This window comes from Bombina bombina, chromosome 4 (assembly GCF_027579735.1).
Source record: "Bombina bombina isolate aBomBom1 chromosome 4, aBomBom1.pri, whole genome shotgun sequence".
Classification (NCBI taxonomy): Eukaryota; Metazoa; Chordata; class Amphibia; order Anura; family Bombinatoridae; genus Bombina; species Bombina bombina.
Genome location: NC_069502.1, coordinates 1,126,554,132 through 1,126,580,759, shown reverse-complemented (window position 1 = coordinate 1,126,580,759; position 26,628 = coordinate 1,126,554,132). Strand labels below are relative to the sequence as shown.

Genomic DNA, 26,628 nt, shown 5'->3' with positions numbered 1-26,628 from the left:
TCCTTTGGATAGATTAAGAGGAGGTTCCCTTCAAAAGAAAACAAAAAGAGACAATCTAGAATCTAAATTCTTCAATACCATCTTTCAAAATCTCGCAGTCAGAGATATTTGGAGGTCTCACCATCCGTACGTTCGAAATTATACATGCTACTCCAGTTCTTTAAAATCTTTCTCAAAGATTGATCTTATTCTGACTAGTTATAGCCTGTACAGGATGGGGGCAAAATCCACAATATCAGCAATTTGCATTTCAGATTATTGGATAGCCCGCTCGAAAACAGCCACGTGCGAATGACACGTTTTTATTTACCCAAAACATCTGAATAAAAATCCCAAATTTAGAAATTGGTTAAAAACAAAAATGGATGAATATCTTCTCTTCAGCTTCAGTTGCCAAATCTTCAACATTATGGGAAGCTGCAAAAGCAGTACTAAGAGGGTAAATTATTACATATACTGCAAGGTCTAAAAAGGGGTCTAGACTCAGAGAAAGGAAAGTTTCAGTGGAAGTTATGAATGCTTATAATAAATACTTAGACACCCCCTCAGAGGAGAACTGGAGAGGATATTAAGGGATAAAAAGAGAGAGGGATACCTTCCTATTGCAACATACAACACTTGCAGATCTCAAATATCAGGCAAGGCTATACAAGTTTGGCAATAAATCAGGTAAATGATTATCTATCGCCTAGATTTAGAGTTCTGCGTTAGCCGTCAAAAGCAGCGTTAAGGGGTCCTAACACTGCTTTTGGCCGCCCGCTGGTATTTAGAGTCAGACAGGAAAGGGTCTAAAGCTCACTTTCCAGCCGCAACTTTTCCATACCGCAGATCCCCTTACGCCAATTGCGTATCCTATCTTTTCAATGGGATCTTCCTAACGCTGGTATTTAGAGTCTTGGCTGAATTGAGCATTAGATCCTCTACCGACAAGACTCCAGCCATAGAAAAAGTCAGTAGTTAAGAACTTTATGGGCTAACGCCGGAATATAAAGCTCCTAACTACTGTGCTCTAAAGTACACTAACACCCATAAACTACCTATGTACCCCTAAACCGAGGCCCCCCCACATCGCCGCCACTATAATAAATATTTTTAACCCCTAATCTGCCGACCGCACATCGCCGCCACCTACATTATCCCTATGAACCCCTAATCTGCTGCCCCTAACATCGCCTTACCTACACTTATTAACCCCTAATCTGCCGACCGGACCTTGCCGCTACTCTAATAAAGTTATTAACCCCTAAACCGCCTCACTCCCAACTCGCAAACCCTATAATAAATAGTATTAACCCCTAATCTGCCCTCCCTAACATCGCCGCCACCTAACTTCAAGTATTAACCCCTAATCTGCCGACTGGACCTCGCCACTACTATAATAAATGTATTAACCCCTAAAGCTAAGTCTAACCCTAACCCTAACACCCCCCTAAATTAAATATAATTTTAATCTAACAAAATAAATTAAATCTTATTAACTAAAGTATTCCTATTTAAAACTAAATACTTACCTGTAAAATAAATCCTAATACAGCTACAATATAATGAATAATTATATTGTAGCTATTTTAGGATTTATATTTATTTTACAGGCAACTTTGTATTTATTTTAACTAGGTACAATAGCTATTAAATAGTTATCAAATATTTAATAGCTACCTAGTTAAAATAATTACAAAATTACCTGTAAAATAAATCCTAACCTAAGTTACAATTAAACCTAACACTACACTATCAATAAATTAATTAAATAAATTACCTACAATTACATACAATTAAATAAACTAAACTACATTACAAAAACAAACAAACACTAAATTACAAAAAATAAAAAAAGATTACAAGAATATTAGGCTAATTACACCTACTCTAAGCCCCCTAATAAAATAAAAAAGCCCCCCAAAATAATAAAGGTCCCTACCCTATTCTAAATTAAAAAGTAACCAGCTCTTTTACCAGCCCTTAAAAGGGCTTTTTACGGGGCATGCCCCTAAGTAATCAGCTCTTTTGCCTGTAAAAAAAAATACAACCCCCCAAAATTAAAACCCACCACCCACATACCCCTACTCTAACCCAAACCCCCTTAAATGAACCTAACACTACCCCCCTGAAGATCTCACTACCTTGAGTCGTGTTCACCCAGCCGGGCACCTATGGACCAAAAGAGGACATCCGGAGCGGCAGAAGTCTTCATCCTATCCGGGCAGAAGAGGACATCCAGACCGGCAGACATCTTCATCCAAGCGGCCTCTTCTATCTTCATCCATCCGGAGCGGAGCAGAGTCATCTTCTTCCAGCCGACGCGGATCCATCCTCTTCAACCGACGCCTACTCGCCAAATGAAGATTCCTTTAAATGACGTCATCCAAGATGGTGTCCCTCGAATTCCGATTGGCTGATAGGATTCTATCAGCCAATCGGAATTAGGGTAAGAAAAATCTAATTGGCTGATTAAATCAGCCAATCAGATTCAAGTTCAATCCGATTGGCTGATCCAATCAGCCAATCAGATTGAGCTCGCATTCTATTGGCTGTTCCGATCAGCCAATAGAATGCAAGCTCAATCTGATTGGCTGATTGGATCAGCCAATCATATTTGTCCTACCTTAATTCCGATTGGCTGATATAATAAAATATTTATTATAGTGGCGGCGATGTGGGGGGGGGGCTCGGTTTAGGGGTACATAGGTAGTTTATGGGTGTTAGTGTACTTTAGAGCACAGAAGTTAGGAGCTTTATATTCCGGCGTTAGCCCATAAAGCTCTTAACTACTGACTTTTTCTGCGGCTGGAGTCTTGTCGGTAGAGGGTCTACCGCTCACTTCAGCTAAGACTCTAAATACCAGCGTTAGGAAGATCCCATTGAAAAGATAGGATACGCAATTGGCGTAAGGGGATCTGCGGTATGGAAAAGTCACGGCTGGAAAGTGAGCGTTAGACCCTTTCCTGTCTGACTCTAAATACCAGCGGGCGGCCAAAAGCAGCGTTAGGACCCCTTAATACTGCTTTTGATGGCTAATGCAGAACTCTAAATCTTTTAACTTAGGGGGGTGTTAGGGTTAGACTTAGCTTTAGGGGTTAATACATTTATTATAGTAGCAGCGAGGTCCGGTCGGCAGATTAGGGGTTAATACTTGAAGTTAGGTGGCGGCGATGTTAGGGAGGGCAGATTAGGGGTTAATACTATTTATTATAGGGTTTGCGAGGCGGGAGTGCGGCGGTTTAGGGGTTAATAACTTGGTCGGCAGATTAGGGGTTAATAAGTGTAGGTAAGGTAGCGGCGACATTGGGGGGGGCAGATTAGGGGTTAATAAATATAATATAGGTGTCGGCGATGTTAGGGGCAGCAGATTAGGGGTTCATATGGATAATGTAGGTGGCGGCGGTGTCCGGAGCGGCAGATTAGGGGTTAATAATATAATGCAGGGGTCAGCGATAGCGGGGGCGGCAGATTAGAGGTTAATAAGTGTAAGGTTAGGGGTGTTTAGACTCAGGGTTCATGTTAGGGTGTTAGCTGCAGACTTAGAAAGTGTTTCCCCATAGGAAACAATGGGGCTGCGTTAGGATCTGAACACTGCTTTTTTGCAGGTGTTAGGCTTTTTTTCAGCCAGCTCCGCCCCATTGTTTCCTATGGGGATATCGTGCACGAGCACGTTTTCCCAGCTTACCGCTACCATAAGCAGCGCTGGTATTGAGAGTTGAAGTGGAGCTAAGTTAGGCTCAATGCACCCTTTTTGAGCCTAATGCAGCCCCTCAGACAACTCTAAAAACCAGCGTTGTCTTAAGGGTGCGCTGGGAAAAAAAGCAGCGTTAGATACGTGGGTCTTTACCGACAAAACTCTAAATTTAGCCGAAAGTTAGTAAAAAAACTGCAAAAAATCTTCTCTGATCAAATTAGTACAAGACAATTGGAAATGGCTCTCTACACCTAGAGAAATCTCTGAATCTTTTAAAATTATTATAAAAAAAATTACTCCTCTAGTCCCTCGGTGAAAGTAGCATGCGAAAAATTATGGGAGAACATTACTACCCCGCCTGTTAGTACTGAGTTTAACTCTAAAATGAATTCCCCCATTTCAGAATTGGAAGTTACACAAGTCATAGAAACTTTAAAAAGAGACAAAGTCCCGGGTTCCGGACACAATACCAAATGAAGTATATAAGATTCTCGCCTCATCTATTGTCCCTCACTTAACAAAGTTATTTAACTCTTACTATATAGAAGAATCTCGGATCCCCTTAAATTTCACGTCATCACAGACAATTCTCATTCTTAAGCAAGGGAAGGACCCTCTTAAAAAAGAATCCTACAGGCCTATAGCCCTGCTAAACACTGATTATAAATTACTTTCCTCTATTCTGGCTAAGAGACTTCAAGAAGGATTAGCTGAGGTCATCCACAAGGATCAAGCGGGCTTCCTTTTTAAACGGAGCTCTGCCGCAAAGATCAGGCAGTTACTATTACTTATAGATTACTTAAAAAATTCTGATCAAGGTAAGATTGAAGATCAGTCTAATGCAATGATACTAGCCATTGATACCGAAAAAGCGTTTGATTGCGTACAGCATGAGCATTTGTTAGATACTTTATATCATTTTGGGTTTAGAAACAACTTTCTAAAGTTGGTTAAAAACATATATGCCCAATCTTCTACCAGTCTAATTATAAACGGTATGGAGTCGAGTACTATTATGCATGAAAAAGGCACTCGACAGGGATGCCCTCTGTCTCCGTTACTTTTCAATCTTGCAATCGAACCTTTGGCTATTAAAATCAGGCAGCAGATTGAAGGCATAAAAATTGGGGAAAAAAAGAGGTGAAGATGGCACTATATGCTGATGATTTGCTAGTATATCTATCTAATACCCCATTAAATGTTCCAATGCTTTAGAGGCTAATTGCATTATTCAGCCAATTTTCAGGCTACAAAATTAACACCTTAAAATCAGAGATACTTTGGCTGAAAAAATCAAAAGATTCCCTAACTGAGATTCCCTTTAAGATAGTTTCAAACTCTTTTAGATGCTTAGGGATTAACATATCTGCTGACCCTCAAGACTGGTATTCCCTGAATATCCCTCCAATTTTCTATCAAGTTAAAACGTATATGAAGAATTGGCAAAATCTTTCTCCATTTCAGGGTGTATTGCTCTGTTTAAAATGGTACTTCTCCCCAAGATATTGTATATTTTACAAAATCTCCCCATTCTTTTAAAAAGTAATGATATTAAAAATCTTAATATCGCAATCCGTCAGTTTATCTGGCAGAATAAAAGGCCCAGAATATCTATTCAAAAGTTATCTTTACTGAAACATTTAGCAGGATTTGCGCTTCCCGATTTGTACATTTATAATCTGGTCTTTCTTGGGCATATTGCTACAGATTGGATGATACATCTAGATTACTTTACAGAAAATACCTTAGAAGCCAATATGATTTACCCATTTTCTCCTATTTCCCTGATTCATGTACCTTCAAACCTAATTCCTAAACAGGTGAAACAATATAAATCAATCTTTATTGTAATTCAGGCTTAGAAAAGAATCGGGTCTCTTGTAAAGATAAATATGAATATACCCAGATATCAGACCTTTATGGGTAACCCGGAATTTCGCGTCACAATTTCTAAATCAAATAGCACAAAATATTAAATCATCAAGAATTAAAACATGAATTCAATCTGGGAAACCGTTATTTTTTTGCATATCTTCAGGCTAGGCACTACGTATATTAGCTAGTCTATTTTTTTTCTCTCTTCCTCTACCTTTCTTTTGTCGGGGGTGACATCCCACTCATTGGTGGGATCTTAAAAAGATGCTTATGTAATAATAGGCTCAGGTTATAGTTTATAGTAGTTGGTACAATTTGTGCAAAAAATCATAAAACTCTCAAATTCCTGATTAATGGTAATTTCGCAATGAGCAAGGCCTCTGCCGAGTCATTTTATGTAACTCCTATAGATAGCAACACTTTTAGTAAAGATGTGCTTACTACTGTTCCTCTCTTTTCTATGGAAGTTAAGTTGTAGAAGGATATTCTACATAATTTGTTATATCCAGATATATATATATATATATAAATTAACATTGTAGTCACAAAATGTCACTATTGTCTCAATTAATTAGCTTGATAATTATCTGATAAGGTTATAGGACAGTCAGCAACCTATGTATAGAAAGGTAGTCCTTAATTACTTTTAATTATGATGGTTTTCTTTCTTCTGTATATTAATATAAAATCAATAAAAATTACAAACAAAAAAAAATTACATGTCCTATTTGAATCATGAAAGTTTATTTTGGACTTGACTGTCCCTTTAAGCAGAATCCCATACATACAGCTCTATCTATCTAATATCTATCTATCTATCTATTTATCTATCTGTCTGTCTAGCTATCTATCTATCTATCTCTCTGTCTGTCTATCTATCATTGATTTTTAGGTCTGTCTGTATCTCTTCATATATCTACGTATTTGTAAAGAAATACATATTATAATATAGATAGTATATTTTAATAAAGAAATATATTAAGCATCCAGTGTCATACAGCTCTTGAACATTTTAAACTGAAAATCATTATCTTTAATGGAAATTGATTAGACTGTAAATCATGACTGATCATCACACCATATTTATGTAGTAATTGCCTTTACATTTTTTTGCTCAGTTGTATTTAATCTGAGAATAAAAAGTCAATCCATTAAGATCAGTAATTAAAACCAGATAATTTGTAGTCGTAAACACAGAAGTGTACTGTAACCACCAAACCAATAAATACAGCATAACTAATCATTTTGACACTTTTTCTACAGCACTTATACCATGTTAAGCAGTAAAAAATAAAATTCAAATAATTAGGAATCTGCAATATCTGTAATCTGCAATATCTTGTACTATAACTCCAGAACATGGCTGTCAAAATCATGATAGAGACATTAATGTATATATTCTTTGTTGTAGCTAAAAGAGATACATTTTAAAACAAGATATTTAAAAAAAAAAAAAGTTTTGAGGGTTGTGGGGTCATTGTCCACCAACACCAACAGAACTGTGGGACTTGTTTTTGTCAGCCAGTAAGCTTCTAGCCCATGCCTAGGTGTGCACAAGTACTTTATGTTAGCTTCAAAATAAAAATAAAAATGTTTCCTTTCGCATAAAATATTCATGATGTACTTTTTTGGCTTGATTTCCCTTTAAAGTGATTCACACTATAATACCTCCCTTATATACTATCCTTCCCATTCCACTTCCACCATAAACTAGGCCATCTATCTCCATTAGTTTTCCTGCCCGCTTCTAGGCAAACAGGTTTTTTTTTATTCCCTCTTGGTGCCAAGACAGTTGAAGGGCTAGATTCCGAGTTTGCACTCCTGCTTGCATGTTAACTTTGCTAGACTGGAGCTTTTTGTGTGCATTGGATTTCGCTCGTATTACGAGTTGGCAATAAAAAGTTTGCGCACGCGCAAAACCCAACATGCATTAAAATATTGCAACCACGTTAACATATTCACCCAACAGAAGTCAACGGAGAGCACAAACTGTAAAAAAAAAACTATACTCGCGTGCTAACCCAAGAGGAATTATGAAAATGTCACATTCCAATGTTCTTCACATACAGAACGATTCACTTTTTATTGTAAACACACACACATATATATATCTCACTTTAGCTATATACATATAAATATGTATTTTACATTTACAGTATCATATATATATATGTGTATATATATATATATATATACTGTATATATTTAATTATAAAAAGTACGGTCTCACTATTTCAAAGCTGATAAGGTTGTCTCGTTTTTATTATTATTTCTCTTTTATGCATATGTTATAGTGCACTATTTCAGTTATTTCCATTTGTTTATTTTGAAAGATTTTGAAGATGTTTTTGTGATACCAGTATATTTGACAGTGAAATTCATTCCCTACGTTGAGACGTAAAATGGTTGCAGGATAGCCCTCCTCAATTATATGATTTGCAAGATCAGCTCTATTATAATTATTGGAACCACATCTATCTTGCAACGTTAACATCTCACTACATAGAATGTCCTCTGCTGACATAATAATCTTTTACTTCTCATATGACATTCCCTTTATTACCTCATCATTATTACCCCATCATATGATTTTGAAAGAAAATTGAAATTTTGTAAACTATATTAATTAAAAATGGTTGGCTGATAATCAGAAAAAAAGTCAACGAGTTCCAACCCAAACATGCATTTTGAAATCAAATTTTTAAAGGGGAATGAGGAAAGCTTCCATCTATTAATAGAGAACAGTAAATTCAAGCAATGTGTCAATATTCATTCTAACAATATTTATACAGTTATAATTATAACTTCCCTGTGTCAGTGCACAAATGGAGCAGAAAGCCTAATAGGAAATCATAGATGAACAACCAGATAAACGTTGGTGAGAACAAGTGTGTGTTGCTCTAGCCACATCATTATAATGAGCAGTGGGGTGTTATTTTAAAGATTTTTTTCTTATGTGTACATATATGCTTTCAATTAGAGACTACATGCTAATATTTAGTAACAGCCCTAATTAACAGCAAAGAGTGTGGTTAAAAAGTGAAATTGTACTGACTTTTTTCTATAATGTGTGTCCAGCAATCTGATAGCTTGGTACGGGGCTCTGGTAAAAATGGCTTCTAGCGCTGCGGAATCTGTTGGCGCTCTACAAATACCTTATAATAATAATAATAATAATAATAATAAAACTTTAAGGGACAGATTGCAAATCAAGCTCAAAGATGCACACGCTATGAAGAACTAATAATGCTTGTGTGCAATCCATAATACTTGCATTTTGTGGTAAGATTACATGGCAACAGTTAATAAATATTGAGTGAGCTTTAGTATAGTGCAAGCTACAGTATTCATGTCTGATAATGTGGATACATAATTTTCCTCAGGTATTAGATTGCTATTAGGGCCCACAATAAAATTATTCATGTTGCAAAGTGTTAACGAGCAAAACACAGGTAGTGGAATTTTTCATTTAGTTCTTCCTTATACACTTTCAATATAAAATATATACAGTATATAAACTTTAAAACATACATATATACACCTATACACAAACATACAAATATATACACACACACACACATAACCTTGACCCTTTACTACTACTCCTTGTCATATACCTTATTTCTTTAAACCTTTCCAAAACATTTTTCTTGATTAACCTTTTGGGCCCCATTTATCAAGCTGTCGATGCAGCTTTGGAACACCTTCAGCACTGAGCTGGCAGATTAAAATCATCCAGCAAAAAAACAACCAATTGATTGACAGCTCCATCTTGTGTGGAATTGGCTGCGACCGAACAGGTGATGGCACTGCACGATGCTGGGTGGACAGGTTCACTGAAGCAAACCTTGGCCATCCAGACTTTCATAAATGGGGCCCTTTGTCTCACATTTATTGTCTTAATTTGCCCTCCATGTATTTATTTCTGTAACACTTTAACATGTATTTGAATGCACAATGGGAAGCATTAATACTTAATACCAGATTTATAAAGTGTGAAATAAGAAAGCAATATTTTGTATATTACACAAGCCCAAAACTTAGCTGGCAATATCTAATACAAGCGCATTAAGAGCTAGATTACAGATAGAGCGCTAAATTAAAGTGCACCTGTAAATGGGCACTCATTAAATAACCAGCCGTTACGAGTGGCTCGTTAATGCTACCACAAGATCGCAGTAGCACTTTGCACTAGGAACATTAACCTCTAGTTAATTCAAAAAATATCCCCTAATTGCTCCCTTAAATAAAGTGTAAAGCAGTTATAAGGGGTTAAAGTGAGCTGAAGTGGGGTGTTAGAAAAAATAACGGCACTAAAACGTGCCTTTACGTTGCGGTCTATGGGGACTGTGTTATCACTTGAACTATAGATGTATATGCTTATATACTTATATATTCATTTGTTAATATGTACCATATATGTGTATATATTCATATACATATATATTTAAGCTTTGCTGCCCACCGCTGCACAACTTACCAACTTTGCTGTGTTAGGTTTTGTGCCTAGGTCGCGTTTGCATTGCTCTTAACTTGTAATACCAGCCCACATTTGCTTGGGCCGGTATAACTGAGTGGAATGCAAATTTTGTGATCCACTCATAATCTGTCCCTAAGTGTGTTAGGCCCTGGTTTCTCAACAGCCGGGCCACGGCCCAGTACCACGCCTTGACAGGCCTCCTGGTGGGCCACGACCTAAAATTACCCCACTGCGAGCTGTGACAAGCCCGAAGGTCAACACATAAGCAATACGGGTAGGTATTATATATTTTCTTCCCCCATTTACACCAATGCATTATAATATATATATATATATATATATATATATATATATATATATATATATATATATATATATATATATATATTTATAAACAGGGAGTGCAGAATTATTAGGCAAGTTGTATTTTTGAGGATTAATTTTATTATTGAACAACAACCATGTTCTCAATGAACCCAAAAAACTCATTAATATCAAAGCTGAATAGTTTTGGAAGTAGTTTTTAGTTTGTTTTTAGTAATAGCTATTTTAGGGGGATATCTGTGTGTGCAGGTTACTATTACTGTGCATAATTATTAGGCAACTTAACAAAAAACAAATATATACCCATTTCAATTATTTATTTTTACCAGTGAAACCAATATAACATCTCAACATTCACAAATATACATTTCTGACATTCAAAAACAAAACAAAAACAAATCAGTGACCAATATAGCCACCTTTCTTTGCAAGGACACTCAAAAGCCTGCCATCCATGGATTCTGTCAGTGTTTTGATCTGTTCACCATCAACATTGCGTGCAGCAGCAACCACAGCCTCCCAGACACTGTTCAGAGAGGTGTACTGTTTTCCCTCCTTGTAAATCTCACATTTGATGATGGACCACAGGTTATCAATGGGGTTCAGATCAGGTGAACAAGGAGGCCATGTCATTAGATTTTCTTCTTTTATACCCTTTCTTGCCAGCCACGCTGTGGAGTACTTGGATGCGTGTGATGGAGCATTGTCCTGCATGAAAATCATGTTTTTCTTGAAGGATGCAGACTTCTTCCTGTACCACTGCTTGAAGAAGGTGTCTTCCAGAAACTGGCAGTAGGACTGGGAGTTGAGCTTGACTCCATCCTCAACCCGAAAAGGCCCCACAAGCTCATCTTTGATGATACCAGCCCAAACCAGTACTCCACCTCCACCTTGCTGGCATCTGAGTTGGACTGGAGCTCTCTGCCCTTTACCAATCCAGCCACTGGCCCATCCATCTGGCCCATCAACACTCACTCTCATTTCATCAATCCATAAAACCTTAGAAAAATCAGTCTTGAGATATTTCTTGGCCCAGTCTTGACGTTTCAGCTTGTGTGTCTTGTTCAGTGGTGGTCGTCTTTCAGCCTTTCTTACCTTGGCCATGTCTCTGAGTATTGCACACCTTGTGCTTTTGGGCACTCCAGTGATGTTGCAGCTCTGAAATATGGCCAAACTGGTGGCAAGTGGCATCTTGGCAGCTGCACGCTTGACTTTTCTCAGTTCATGGGCAGTTATTTTGCGCCTTGGTTTTTCCACACGCTTCTTGCGACCCTGTTGACTATTTTGAATGAAACGCTTGATTGTTAGATGATCACGCTTCAGAAGCTTTGCAATTTTAAGAGTGCTGCATCCCTCTGCAAGATATCTCACTATTTTGTACTTTTCTGAGCCTGTCAAGTCCTTCTTTTGACCCATTTTGCCAAAGGAAAGGAAGTTGCCTAATAATTATGCACACCTGATATAGGGTGTTGATGTCATTAGACCACACCCCTTCTCATTACGGAGAAGCACATCACCTAATAAGCTTAATTGGTAGTAGGCTTTCGAGCCTATACAGTTTGGAGTAAGACAACATGCATAAAGAGGATGATGTGGTCAAAATACTCTTTTGCCTAATAATTCTGCACTCCCTGTATATATATATATATATATATATATATATATATATATATATATATATATATATATATATATATATATATATACACACACTTCAGGGCCCTGGACACGTCTGGCTAAAATTTACTGGGCCTGGAGGTCACTTGGGCTGCGTAGTAATATATATATACTGTATATGTATATGTGTATATATATATATATATATATATATATATATATATATATATATATATATATATCTGGTGCATTATGAAAGCTTTGTTAAACATTTTGATCAACAACTTGCTGCAATTCAACTTTTTACCCAACTAGTGGTACTAGGTCCACTAAAAAGAATAGATATATACAGCACTCTTAGTCTAAAGTATTTAGGACTTAGAGTGCTGTATATATATATATCCTTTTTAGTGGACCTAGTACCACTAGTTAAGTAAAAATGTACATTTGATATGTAGCACCTGAGATCCGATGATGAGCATATAATTATTAACCATCATAGATGCAGATATATGAAGTCCTGTAAATAATTTGAGTAGTGCCATTTAAATTTCTTTGCTGTAATACAAGATTGAGCGTTATTGATTACACAAAGCCATGTGCAAAATAACTTACTTTACAACTGCACTTGACTTGTAATCTGGCTCTAAATTTTTAATATGAAGCATATTATATTGTTAATACATTGATCAGAGTTTATCTGTACCTGTTCTGTATATGCCTAAGATTCTCCTTTAAAGGGACATGAAACCCAAAAATATTCTTTCATGACTTAGAAAGAACATGCAATTTTAAACAACTTTCTAATTTAGTTCTATTACCTAATTTGCTTTATTCTCTTGCTATTCTTTATTGAAAAGCTTATCTAGATAGGCTCAGTAGCTGCTGCTTGGTGACTGCATAGAGATGTCTCATGCGATTGGCTCACCCATGTCCATTGCTATTTCTTCAACAAAGGGTATCTAAAGAATGGAGCAAATTAGATAATAGAGTAAATTGGGATGTTGTTTAAAATTGTATCCTCTATCTGAATCATGAAATAATTTTTTGGGGTTTTATTTCCCTTTAACTAAAACATAATGGAACTATCAATGCTGTCATAGTCTCATGAATTAAACTGTATCATTTCCTTCTAAGGGGAATCAAGTTTGCTATGACATAATAAATATTGTAGCTTACACAAAACATTTTTAAGAGATAAGCTACACTGATTTTAAAGTCTGCATGGCTTAAATTACATTTGAATTCTATCTAAACTGGCATTCAAGATTCCCAAATTATTTTAATCTCCCCCATTATTAAATTGACCTTGGACTATTTATTAACGTCTTTTATGCTATTATAGCAATCTGATACGGAGAGCAAATCAAATTAAGACCTGAAGGAATACTATGGGGTGGCCTTAATGCCTACACAAAGGCAATTTTCATTTCAGTTAATATGAAATCTGTAGTGCCGTTAGAAGAAAATGTTCTAGTATCTGATAGAAATAAGTGAGAAAACTTTGCTACATAAAAATATAGACTACAAACTATATTCCTTTAAACAACCTAAACGCTTCTCCCCAAATAATACTTATGAGACACATGAACCAGAATAGTACAGCCAGACAAGGAAATAAAAACATATTCAGGAACAATCTAGAAATATGGTAAAAATGGATTTTTCAGTGCAAAGGTAAATTTATGAACACAGTGTTCATGCCTGTAGGCTAACAATATAAAAAACTTTATGAGCATACTAAATTAATATGTCTCAAAAGAAACACAGTCTAATCCCTTTGATATTTTGTATAACATCAGTCTTGTTAATAATGTAATACATTTCAACATGATAACACTAATATATAGTTTGTCAGTTTAGTTAAATGTCTTTCAGTGTTATAGCTCACTTGAGAGATTCTTCTAGGGACCATACTATCAAAATGATTTAAAACAAGAAGCTGCATTGGAACCCTGGGAAATACAATAATTTATTTGAATACTGCCTCTGGATAATTTTACAGTTTACAGTAACAATCTGTTCCAGAAAATATTAAACAAGTCTCTTGTTAAAAAATGTGCTGTTTAGAGAACTCTGATGCATAAAATTGTTTATTTTTTTTTATTTTTTTTATGGAAAACAGTTAGGCTAGATTACAAGTGGAGCGCTATTTATCGCTCTCCCGCTTGTGCGTTAATTCCACTAGAAGTAAGCGTTTTGCGTGTATTGGGTAGCACGCATATTACAAGTTAAAAGTAAAAAGTTTTCTTTCCCCTGCTTACCTGACGCATGCAAAAAGCCAAACTTCGAACACTGTGACCGTGTTAACGTATTCCCCCATAGACTTCAATGGAGCATAAAAAGTGGATAAAAAACACCCTTACTCGCTCGCAAACCCAACATTAAATATTAAGATTTCAAATTCCAATGTTCTTCACATAGACGATTATGTTCTATTAATTCTTTTAATATATATATATATATATATATACAGTTGTGCTCATAAATTTACATACACTGGCAGAATTGATGATTTCTTGGCCATTTTTCAGAGAATATGAATGATAACACAACAACTTTTCTTTCACTCATGGTTAGTGTTTGGCTGAAGCCATTTATTATCAATCAACTGTGTTTACTCTTTTTAAACCATAATGACAACAGAAACTACCTAAATGACCCTGATCAAAAGTTTACATACCCTGGTGATTTTGGCCTGATAACATGCACACAAGTTGACACAAAGGGGTTTGAATGGCTATTAAAGGTAACCATCCTCACCTGTGATCTGTTTGCTTATAATTAGTGTGTGTGTATAAAAGGTCAATGAGTTTCTGGACTCCTGACAGACACTTGCATCTTTCATCCAGTGCTGCACTGACGTTTCTGGATTCTGAGTCATGGGGAAAGCAACAGAATTGTCAAAGGATCTGCGGGAAAAGGTAGTTGAACTGTATAAAACAGGAAAGGGATATAAAAAGATATCCAAGGAATTGAGAATTCAAATCAGCAGTGTTCAAACTCTAATCAACAATAATCTACCATCTACCATTTAGCCACTAATTACTAGCTGATTGAAGCTGGAATCCCTACAACATTACACATATCAGAACAGACCCTCTCAGTTACTTTCCTAAACTCCCCTAATTTATTGATCAGACATTTAAACCAGACAGTTATGGCAACATAAATTGCCTTGATTTATTACTTTTATCTTGACAAATCCCATGGTGGCACATTATAAATAGAAACAGTTTATTCCACCAAATTAATATGGATCTTAACTTATGTACAGACAGTTTATTTTCAAATATTCTCCAGTAACAGCTGTTGTTTTGAGACTGACAACTCTTGTGGTGGTGAGCAGTGAAGGGGGAAAGTGCCACCTTTGGAGAGACCATGATGACTAATCCAATATTATATGTAAGTACGGATATACTGTCTTTCTTTGTGAAAAGTGCTATCTGCCTAAGGAGTTGCCATTGTCTATCTCACTCATAGGGCTGACGATCCACAGAAAGTTCAGCTGAGATTTAAAAATGTTGCCAATAACCTGGACGCTTTTGCTATAAGGATATTATTATTATTATTCTTTAATTTATAAAGCGCCAACAGATTCTGCAGTGCTGTACAAAGATAAAAGTACAGTACAATTCAATATAAAAGACACCAGACAAAGTTTAACAAACAAATGCAGGGGAAATTGAGGGCCCTGTTCTGTGGGAACTTACAATCTAGACGGGTTGGAGGGTGAGAAACAGGAGGTGGGGCTGCAAAGATAGGAATGATGTTAGTGTGTAGTTAGATGAGGGCAGCTATTAGGCAAGTGGAATGTATTTGTTACTGATTTGGATATAGGCTTCCCTGAACAAAAAGGTCTTTAGGGAGAGTTTAAAGGAGGAAAGGTTGGGAAAGTCTGAAAGCTCGAGGAAGTGCATTCCAGATGGTTGGTGCTGCATGAGAGAAATCTGTAGTCTAGCATGGGAGGAGGTCATGGTAGAAGATGCAAGGAGCAGGTCATTGTTGGATCTTAGGGGGTGGGCTGGAGTATATTTGTTGATGAGTGAAGACAGGTAGGGGGGCTGCGTTGGTAAGGGCTTTGTAAGTCAGGGACTTGCAGAGAGGTGCAGCAGATACAGAGCGTCAGGAGAGGTGGATTAGCCTAGCAGAGGCATTTAAGATGGATTGAAGAGGGGAGAGGTGGGAGAGAGGGAGGCCAGTTAGTAGGTTATTACAGTAGTCAAGTCGGGAAATTACCATGGAGTGTATTTGCTGTTTAGTAGATTCAGCACTCAGAAACGGACACATTTTAGAGATATTGCGTAGGTGGTGGTGACAGGATGAAGAGAGCAATTGGATGTGGGGTATAAAGGACAGATTCAAGTCAAGTGTAACTCCTAGGCAGCGGACTTGGGGTGATAGGGAGATAGTGGTGTCACCAACAGTGATTGAAAAGTTAGAAACCGGGGTAGAATTAGAGGGGGGGATTAGAAGGAGCTTAGTCTTGGATATGTTGATTTTTAAGTGGTGAGAGGCAATTCAAGAAGAAATGTGAGATAAGCAGACACTGTTGTCAAAAAGGACAGAAGGAGAGAGTGCAGGGGTGGATAGGTAGATCTGAGTATCATCAGCATAGAGGTGATAGTTGAAGTCATAGCTACTGATAAGTTTACCCAGTGAGGAAGTATAAATAGAGAAGAGTAGAGGACTCAGAACAGAGCCTTGAGATACTACAACAGACAGAAAAAAAGGAGAGGAGGAGTCACCAGCAAAAGAGACAGAAAAGGACCCATTAGCGAGATAAGAGTGGATCCAGGAGAGCGCAATGTCAGAGAGCCCAAGGGAGCTGAGAGTCCATAGGAGAAGGGGATGGTCAACAGTGTCAAAGGCAGCAGACAGGTCAAGTAAGATAAGTATTGATTAGAGGCCATTGTTTTTAGCAGAAAGAAGATCGTTCGTAACCTTGGTGAGGGCAGTCTCACTTGAGTGTTGGGGACAGATAACAGACTGAGTGTAGACATCGGGCTCCATGTACGAAGCAGCAAAAGCCTGCTTCCTGCTGCTTCTTACACCCTACGCCACCTCTGAGGTGGGGAGGGAAAATCACTGAGAGCTTAGTCGTTTTTCGGTGATTGACAGCCCCTTCAGTCGCTCGATTGGTTGCGCAAATGAAGGGGTGGACATTACACACTCCAATGAGTGTGTAATGATACATACGGGCAAGTGGATCAACAGATCCGCTGCCTGTGTGTAGCGAAGGCAGGCGTACAGCTTCGTGAGTTGAGAAGCTGTCTGCCGCCACTTAGTACATGGAGCCCATCGAGTTTGTATCAATTGTGTATCAACTGTGTATCAATTATGTAATTAATTGTGTTCTTATTATGTATTAATTGTGTATCATTTTAATTGTACTTCTTTTATTGTGTATTTTTTATCTTTATGTGAGTAAAGAAATTGCTTTTTTATTGGTATAATGAAGTCTTGTTGATTTCCAACCTTTTTATATTTTTATATATATTTTTATATATATATTTGATTGAGAAATTATACATTTTATATATATTTTTGATATACTTTCTTTTTTCCCCTATTTCAATAAACGTAAGCACAGGTGTTGCGCAAATAAGTATTTTTTCTTTTCCTGTTTGCATTCCTTTGAGGTGTGGGAGTCCCTCTGTTCTTATTTGCTTGTTGTTTGATCCATTGTGCGCTGGTCTTTAAGCTTGTTTGCTAAAATATCTTTTAATAAATACATAGAACATATTCTGCTATGTGCAGAACATTGGAATGTAAAATATTTACAGTAAATATATAAAATATTGCATAAATATGTTTTTTCATGTTTTCATCTACTAAACTGTGAAAGGCTCCAATGTACCTCTTGTTTAAAAAGATAGATAATCCCTTTATTACTCATTCCCCAGTTTTGCATAACCAACACTGTTATAATAATACACTTTTTACCTCTGTTATTACCTTGTATCTAAGCCTCTGCAAACTGCAACCTTATTTAAGTTCTTTTGACAGACTTGCATTTTAGTCATCCCGTGCTCACTCCTAGATAACTTCACGTGCGTGAGCTCAATGTTATCTATATAACTAGAGGTGAAAAACTGTCAAAATGCATTTAGATAAGAGGCGGAATTCAAGGTCTAAGAAATTAGCATATGAGCCTACCTAGGTTTAGGTTTCAACTAAGACCAAGAGAACAAAGCAAAATTGGTGATACAAGTAAATTGGAAAGTTGTTTAAAATTGCATGCCCTATTTGAATAATGATAGTTTATTTTGGACTTGACTGTCCCTTTAATATCCAATGACTTGTGTATCGAAAATATTTATAATTACCTCTTCCTTGGTTTTTTTAGACAGAACTCTTAGCCAGTCCCCAATCATGCTAAGTACGGCAGCAAAATAGGCGAGTCCCACCAAGATCCAAAACCACACAACTGGTTTGTACAATTCAAGATATTCAGTATCAGATCCACCTAAAAATAAAGTAGCCAATTTAGTAAAAAATATAAAAGCAATGTGAGAATAACATACAGCTGCATACATTTTTTTTTACATATATAAGTTCTTTAAAGCTTTTTGAAATGCTTATAAATATACTATTTAATAATACATTAGAACATGTATAATTAGTATAAGACATGATTCACTAAAGTATGAAATCTGCAACTAATAATAACAACAACAACAATAATTATAATAATAATAATAATAATAATAATAATAATAATAAAAGCAAACATTATTGCATCTTCTTTATTTAAATATTCATGGAAATTACAAATATAAAAAGTCTTCTGGTGCTTAATCATAGACTAGTACAGAATAGAATACAGCACATGCTGCTAAGGACTGGATAAATTAATTTTAATTTTGCAGGTGTTAAACACATATGGGTTGATTTCAATCCTTTAGAAATGTTTATTTGATTTTTTCTAAAATTACTATTAAAGTCTGGGGTGATTTTTGTAGATTAATCAATTGATGTGCTTTTCTATAGGATTGTGATAAGTCCCATAGTTTCCAGTAAGCATTTGTTCAATAACAATCTATCATTTGATAAAAGGATGGTAAGTTAAAACATTATAATAATAATTATAACAAACAGTAATACAAATTTGCACAATCAATAATGTAACAAACACACATGCCCACTATACAGATAATACCACTGTTTAAAAACCTCTTAAAGTGGCCTATACACATATCTCTATGGGTTTGAAACACAACAGGTTGCACGCAATTGCACACATGCAAACTATTAGCAACACTACATACTATAAAAAGGAATCAATCAACATACGGGTAATTCAACCTCTTATGCAATTGCTAAACCACAGAAACCACCATTTTATTTGTCATAAATCAGTCACAATTGGGGCACGATCACATATACGGCGCAGGTTTCGGCACAAGTGTGGGAACCTGCGCCGCCCGTAATTTCACCTCGCACATCGGGGTATTACATATACCCCGCCGGCAGTTCATAAAGTGCCGTAAGTCTGATAAACTAGCGATGTCCAGAATTGAGCGTAACTACAAATTTCTGGAGTCGCTAGTGACTTACGGCACTTTAGAAACTGCTGGCGCTAAGAAAAAGTAAAGAAAATAACAAATCTCCCGTAAAAGTCTAACATGCCTCCCAAAAATAGCCGACACGTAAAACCCCTATATCCGCAATCCCCCCCTCTCACTACTAATAATAAATGTATTAACCCCTAGACCGACAATCCCCCACAAGGCAATATGCCTATTTAAACTATTAACCCCTATATCCGCCATCAAATCCACACCGCAAGTAATAACTAAATTATTAACCCCTAAACCGCCATAGCCCACATAGCCTATTAAATGTATTAACCCCTAATCTGCTGCCGCCAACGTCGCTGCCACTATAATAAAGTTATTAACCCCTAAACCTAAGTCTAACCCTAACCCTAACACCCCCCTAACTTAACTAATATTTAAATAAATCTAAATAAATTTGCTATTATTAACTAAATTAATCCTATTTAAAACTAAATACTTACCTATAAAATAAACCCTAAGATAGCTAAAATATAATTAATAATTACATTGTAGCTATTTTAGCATTTATTTTTATTTTACAGGCAACTTTGTATTTATTTTAGCTAGGTACAATAGCTATTAAATAGTTAATAACTACCTAGTTAAAATAACTACAAATTTACCTGTAAAATAAATCCTAACCTAAGTTACAATTACACCTATCAGCCAATTCTATCAGCCATCGGAATTAAGGTAGGAAAAATCCTATTGGCTGATGCAATCAGCCAATCGTATTGAAATGAAGTTCAATCCGATTGGCTGATCCAATCAGCCAATAGGATTGACCTTGCATTCTATTGGCTGTTCCAATCAGTCAATAGCTATCTTAGGTTTTATTTTTTTTTAGGTAAGTATTTAGTTTTAAATAGGAATAATTTAGTTAATAATAGTAATATTATTTAGATTTATTTAAATAATATTTAAGTTAGGGGGTGTTAGGGTTAGGGTTAGACTTAGGTTTAGGGGTTAATAACTTTATTATAGTGGTGGAGACGTTTGCGGCGGCAGATTAGGGGTTAATACATTTAATAGGCTATGTGGGCTATGGCGGTTTAGGGGTTAATAATTTAGTTATTACTTGCGGTGTGGGCTATGGCGGTTTAGGGGTTAAAAGAGTTTATTAGTTATTGCGGTGGGGGATTGCGGTTGACAGGTAGATAGACATTGCGCATGCGTTAGGTGTTAGTTTATTTTTGCAGGCATTTTATGGAGTTACGGTGCTCCCATACTCAGCGCAAGGCCTGCTACAGCTACCTTTTATGGCGAGGTAAAAATGGACTAAGATTTCTCCATTTTCGCCATGTAAGGCCTTGCGCTGGATATTGGATACCGATTTACGACGCGGTCCCATGTTAGCCTATGGGAGTAAAAATTGTGAAATATACGGGCGTAACTTGTATGCTACGCCGTATATGTGATACCAAAACAGCGCAAAAACTGGCGTTGCCGGCTTTTGCGGGCGACGCTGCATATGTAATGGGGCCCTTGATTTTTGGAATACAAAATTGGGAGATTTTTAAGGCAGATAATGATTTTCAGTTTTTTTTTTGGGTGGTAACAATTCCGAGCTTAAGAGGGTATTAAGGGCAGAAGGTACAAAAAAGAGAGAGAAGTTTGACAGTACCCAGCACTCACAAAACACTATATAGTAACAATATGCATTGAAAACCGGATTGTGTCAAGAACTGGTTATTAAAACGTAACTTTTACTAATGATAGAATAAAAATTGTGGTAAATAGTACCAAATGTATAACATAAATATGTGAGACATACATTTAAAACTTAGATTAAGAAACAGATCAGGACTGTGTGTGTGAGACTTCAAAAACAGAATTACTTCCCTGGGTAATAGTTCAAATACACCGTAACCCTCAGGGCTCAGAGAATACACGGATTGCTCTAAAGCTAATTATGAAGGGGTTGATATTTGCTTAAACTAACACCGTTGCCACTATTTCCATTATTAAGGGCAGAATCATTTTTTGATTGTGATCACTAGAAAAACACACTGACAATTAGGTTTGCCACCTCAGCCATGTTTTCCTAGACACTTATAAGTTACACATGCTGCAGGGTGTGCAGGGAGGAACATGTATTGTGTTTCTGGACAGCACTATTTATATGCACTATTTATATTCCTTGTTGCACACCCTGCAGCATGTGTAACTTATGTGTCCAGGAAAACATGGCTGAGGTGGCAACCCTATTGACAATACAAGCCAACATTCTGAAATTGTTATTGTTGTGCAATATTGTCATCCAACCCTTAATTACAATTATTTTTGCATTACGTCCCTTTAAACATCAACGTTACATCTAGTTATGAACAGATGATCAGTTGAATTAATAAAATACAAAGGATGTTAGAATCACTGTATAATGTTGTGATTGTTTTAATCAAGTGTCTATATATTAGATGCTTTTTATGTCTCAATTTTTTTATTTTTTGCATTGAAATCAATATAAATAACAAATGGCTGTATATCCCCCTTTGTATGTTAATCGAAGTGGCATAAAACAAATGCAAATTTTAGCAAGCCTTCAGGAGGGAGAGAGGATGTAATAGCGCTACACCCAAGACAATCCCTTAACGACCAGCGGTTTTCAGGTTGTGTCACAGTCGTTTAGGGGTTAAACAATGGCTTTACGTTTTATTTATTTTTTACATGTGCATGTACTTACAAATGTCCATTTAAAAAAACACGCACGCACTCACACGCACACACAGTCAGGTTACCTGCAACATAGTCTCCAAATCCAATTGTAGTTAATGTGATGACCACAAAGTAGAAGGCATCCAGTGTGTGCCAGTCTTCTATATGTTGAAATATAACAGCGGGAATTGCAACAAACAGAATACAGCCAAACAAAATAAATATTACTGTTGAGATGATGCGGATTTTTGTTTGACTCACATTCCACTTCTGTAGAAAAGAAAGATGATTATTAATATGTGATGCTTTATTAGGAAAGTAATTAGTAGAAAACATAGTATTGCCAAATAATATAAAGGGACAAGAATCCCCAAATTGTTATTTAATAGAGCAAACAATGTTAAACAACTTTCCAATATACTTCTATGATCTATTTTGCTTCATTCTCTTGGTATCCTTTGTTAATGGAGCAGCAAAAACATGATGAGTCAATAACACAAGGCATATATGTGCAGTCACCAATCAGCAGCTCCTGAACAAAGTATACCAAGAGAGCAAAACAAGTTAGATAATAGAAATACATTTAAAATAAGTTAATTGAAAAGCGCATGCTCTATCTAAATCATGAAAGAAAACAAATTGGGTTTCATGATCTTTTAAACTTCCAATGTACATGTCATAAATATTTACTAAAGGAAAATAAAACATTGCTAAATACAATATTTAATTGTCCTGCTTTTGCTGCAAAATACCCCTGAAATTGTTCTTGTTCTACGAAGAGACCTTGATAAATAAAGGCCTATGTCTCTTACTTTTATTAAATGGATGATTTTAATCTCATACTTTTATCTTTACCATAACTCAAATGAGTATTGCTTTTTCTCTGAAAATAAGCTTCACCAAGCAGCAATTTAAACCTATATTTAGCTGATGAGGGTTAAAATACTCTAAATAGCTGTCCAGAAGTTTTTTTTTTTATTGCTGCATCCACCCCATAGAGAGAGTAACAATGTACTAGGAAGCAAAACACATGAGCTATTGTATATCTAATTTGCAAATCTTACTTCACTGGTGCATTGGTAACAGTGTTTACAGAGTACTTCTGGGGAAAAGCAAGTGGGGATACTTGCCTAGGTTTTCTAATTTTCTATACATTATGCCTATGTCTATTACTTTTTGGAAATGGAGTATTTTAAACTCATGCTTTTTTTTTAATAAGCATGAAAATATGTGGATGGCTTAAAGTTTATTGATGTGAATTGCAACCAAAAACACTTAAAAATATGTAGTGTATCCTTTAAATCCAGTTGTGTTTGCCGCTGCGTGTCTGTGTAACCTTTTACTGAATTGCAATCCTACTTACAGACATTATTTAAATTCATATTATATTTTGAAGTTAGGAAAACCAGGTTCTATTACTGAACTGGACAGTCCATTTTATCAACTATATGTTCAGTAAAATATATATTAAAGAATGGTTACTTAAGTGATTAAGTCTAGTCTCATGTGTCATATAGTTTACTTGGGCTATATGACTATGGGTCTAATGCGTGGTTTGATTCAGGCAAATATTTGAGAGGGGCTTCAAGGCTATGAGTGTGATTTGACATCCTATAGTTGATATTGCTAATGGGCAGCAGGCCCATGGTTCCTGACATAATCCCCCCTTATAATTTGAACCCTAAAATCCTGATTTTACTGACTATTTCATATTTTCAATTTCATATAGTCACACCAGTAGAAAATCAAATTCCTTCAAATGTTGCTATTTTTGAATCAATGTAAATGTTACTTTCAGGTACACCTGTATTTAAATATAGTATGTGGACCCCTGACAGTCACACCTATATGAGCTTGTTGGACATCCCATACCAAAACCATAGAAACCAGGTTCTATTACTGAACTGGACAGTCCATTTTATCAACTATATGTTCAGTAAAATATATATTAAAGAATGGTTACTTAAGTGATTAAGTCTAGTCTCATGTGTCATATAGTTTACTTGGGCTATATGACTATGGGTCTAATGCGTGGTTTGATTCAGGCAAATATTTGAGAGGGGCTTCAAGGCTATGAGTGTGATTTGACATCCTATAGTTGATATTGCTAATGGGCAGCAGGCCCATGGTTCCTGACATAATCCCCCCTTATAATTTGAACCCTAAAATCCTGATTTTACTGACTATTTCATATTTTCAATTTCATATAGTCACACCAGTAGAAAATCAAATTCCTTCAAATGTTGCTATTTTTGAATCAATGTAAATGTTAATTTCAGGTACACCTGTATTTAAATATAGTATGTGGACCCCTGACAGTCACACCTATATGAGCTTGTTGGACATCCCATACCAAAACCATAGACATTAATATGGATTTGGCTCCCCTTACTGGCTATAACAGCCACATCTCTTCTGGGAAGGCTCTTCACAACATGTTTTGGTGTTTGTGGGAATTCAAGCTTATTAAGCCAAAAGTGCATTTGTGAGGTCAGGCATTGATGTTGTACGAGAAGGTCTGGCTAGCAATCAGCTTTCCAATTCATCCTATAGGTGTTTAATAGGGTTGAGGTAAGGGTTCTGTACAAGCCACTCAAGTTCCTCCCCCTCAAACTTATTAAACAACCATGTCTTCATGGGCCTTGCTTTGAGTACAAAGGCACAGTCAGGCTAGAACAGGAAAAGGCCGTCCCCAAACTGTTGCCACAAAGTTGAAAGCACCCAATTGTGTAAAATGTTTTTGAACCCTAGAGCATTAAGATGACTCTTCGCTGGAACTAAGGGGCTTAGCCCAAACCTTTAAAAATAGCCTCAAACCATCATCCCTCCTCAACCAAACTTTACAATAGGTACTATGCATTCTGGTAGGTAGAATCCACCACTCAGATTCTTTCATCAGTCTGTTAGCTAGTGAAGCATGATTCATCACTCCAGATAACATATTTTTCCACTGCTCCAGAGTGCAGTGGAGAGTGGAGACATGCTTTATACCAACCCAGACAATGTTTGGTACCCTGCGTATGTTGAACAAGGCTTGTGTGCAGGTGTTTGGTATAGTAGGAGATGGAGTACAAGAATGATTTACTTTTTAAATATGTATCATGAATAATAAAAATACACAAAATATAGGTCAACTTAGCAGTTTACTGTTTACCTGTTTATATATCTGTAAATGGGTAGATTTTACTTTTCTATTATTATTACTATAATTATGATTATTATTATTGTTGTTGTTTATCTATAAAGAACCAACATATTACACAGCAGTGTAATATTAAGTATACAGTTATGGAGCACAATAATCAGAAGACATTTACATAAACCATAAGTGTACAGATATGGAGTACAATAATCAGAAGACATTTACATAAATCATTCAGAAATATATAAGAGGGTGCAGTGTTGGTGAGGGCTTTGTATGTTAGGATCAAAATTTTGAATTGTATTCCTGAAGGCTAAGGGAAACCAGTGGAAGTTTTGGCAAAGAGATTAAAATGAAAATGCTCACATAAAAATGTATTTTAAAATAATATAATTATTTATATTTAACACCTGCAAACAAAATATCTGCATAAGACAAGAAATTAACTTGGAAACAGCATAATCCTAGTGATTTACCAAATAGAAATAGAAAATCGTATAATATATTGCGAACATTTTATATACTTACAACAAAAGTATCCTCTACTCTGGCAATTCCTTTGCCAAAAATAGTCCCTAGTTGATCGCCTACTCCAGCCAATAAGAATCCAAACAAAGGTATTCCTAGTAAGGCATAGATGATACAAAATATTTTTCCACCCTTTGTACGAGGTGAAATGTTTCCAAACCCTAGAAAAATAATTATTAAATGTTATAAATGATGTACCGTAAAAATAAATAGTAATCTATTTATATATTGTTCAAATGAATTAATAAATAATCTATTATTATTTGCAAAAACATGAAAACAAATTTGATTATAGAGATGATGAGCAATTGTAATTCAATTTGTGATATGTTATTAAAGGAACATGGAAGCGTATATTGGAGTTATCTAGCACTAGTTTATTATTGCAATACACTTTGAAATGCAAATGACTGGGTTTGCATTAGCCTGGATGTACATTTAATCCAAGACTCATTTTCACACCCAGTAAATACCCAGTGTTTGTACACTGTGCATACCATACTTACCAATCAGTGCCCCTGTTAGTACATACATCAACACCATGCATTCACATGGTGCCAATTTCAGCTTTACCAAAAAAAACTGTTTTTTGTTATTGGCAGCTACTTCACCATAAAATGTAGCATCTTTATCATGTTTATGTCCCTTTAAAGGGACACTCAAGTCAAAATGAAACTTTTATGATTCAGATTTAGCATGCAATTTTAAACAACTTTCCAATTTAACAAAATGTGCACAGTTCTTTTATATTTACACTTTGAGTCACCAG

The 26,628-nt window shown here is 36.0% G+C and overlaps 1 protein-coding gene across 1 annotated transcript in view; it reads right to left on the bottom strand.

The window, feature by feature from the left end:
- The window catches only part of KCNK2 (potassium two pore domain channel subfamily K member 2), a 314,492-nt gene that overhangs the window by 23,844 nt on the left and 264,020 nt on the right, over positions 1-26,628 (bottom strand). Inside the window, exons 4-6 of the mRNA XM_053712494.1 lie at positions 25,860-26,020; positions 22,273-22,459; positions 18,302-18,441 (exon numbers count right to left, since the gene is read on the bottom strand). Coding sequence (XP_053568469.1) covers positions 18,302-18,441; positions 22,273-22,459; positions 25,860-26,020 — 488 coding nt within the window. The remainder of the gene's footprint in view (positions 1-18,301; positions 18,442-22,272; positions 22,460-25,859; positions 26,021-26,628) is intronic.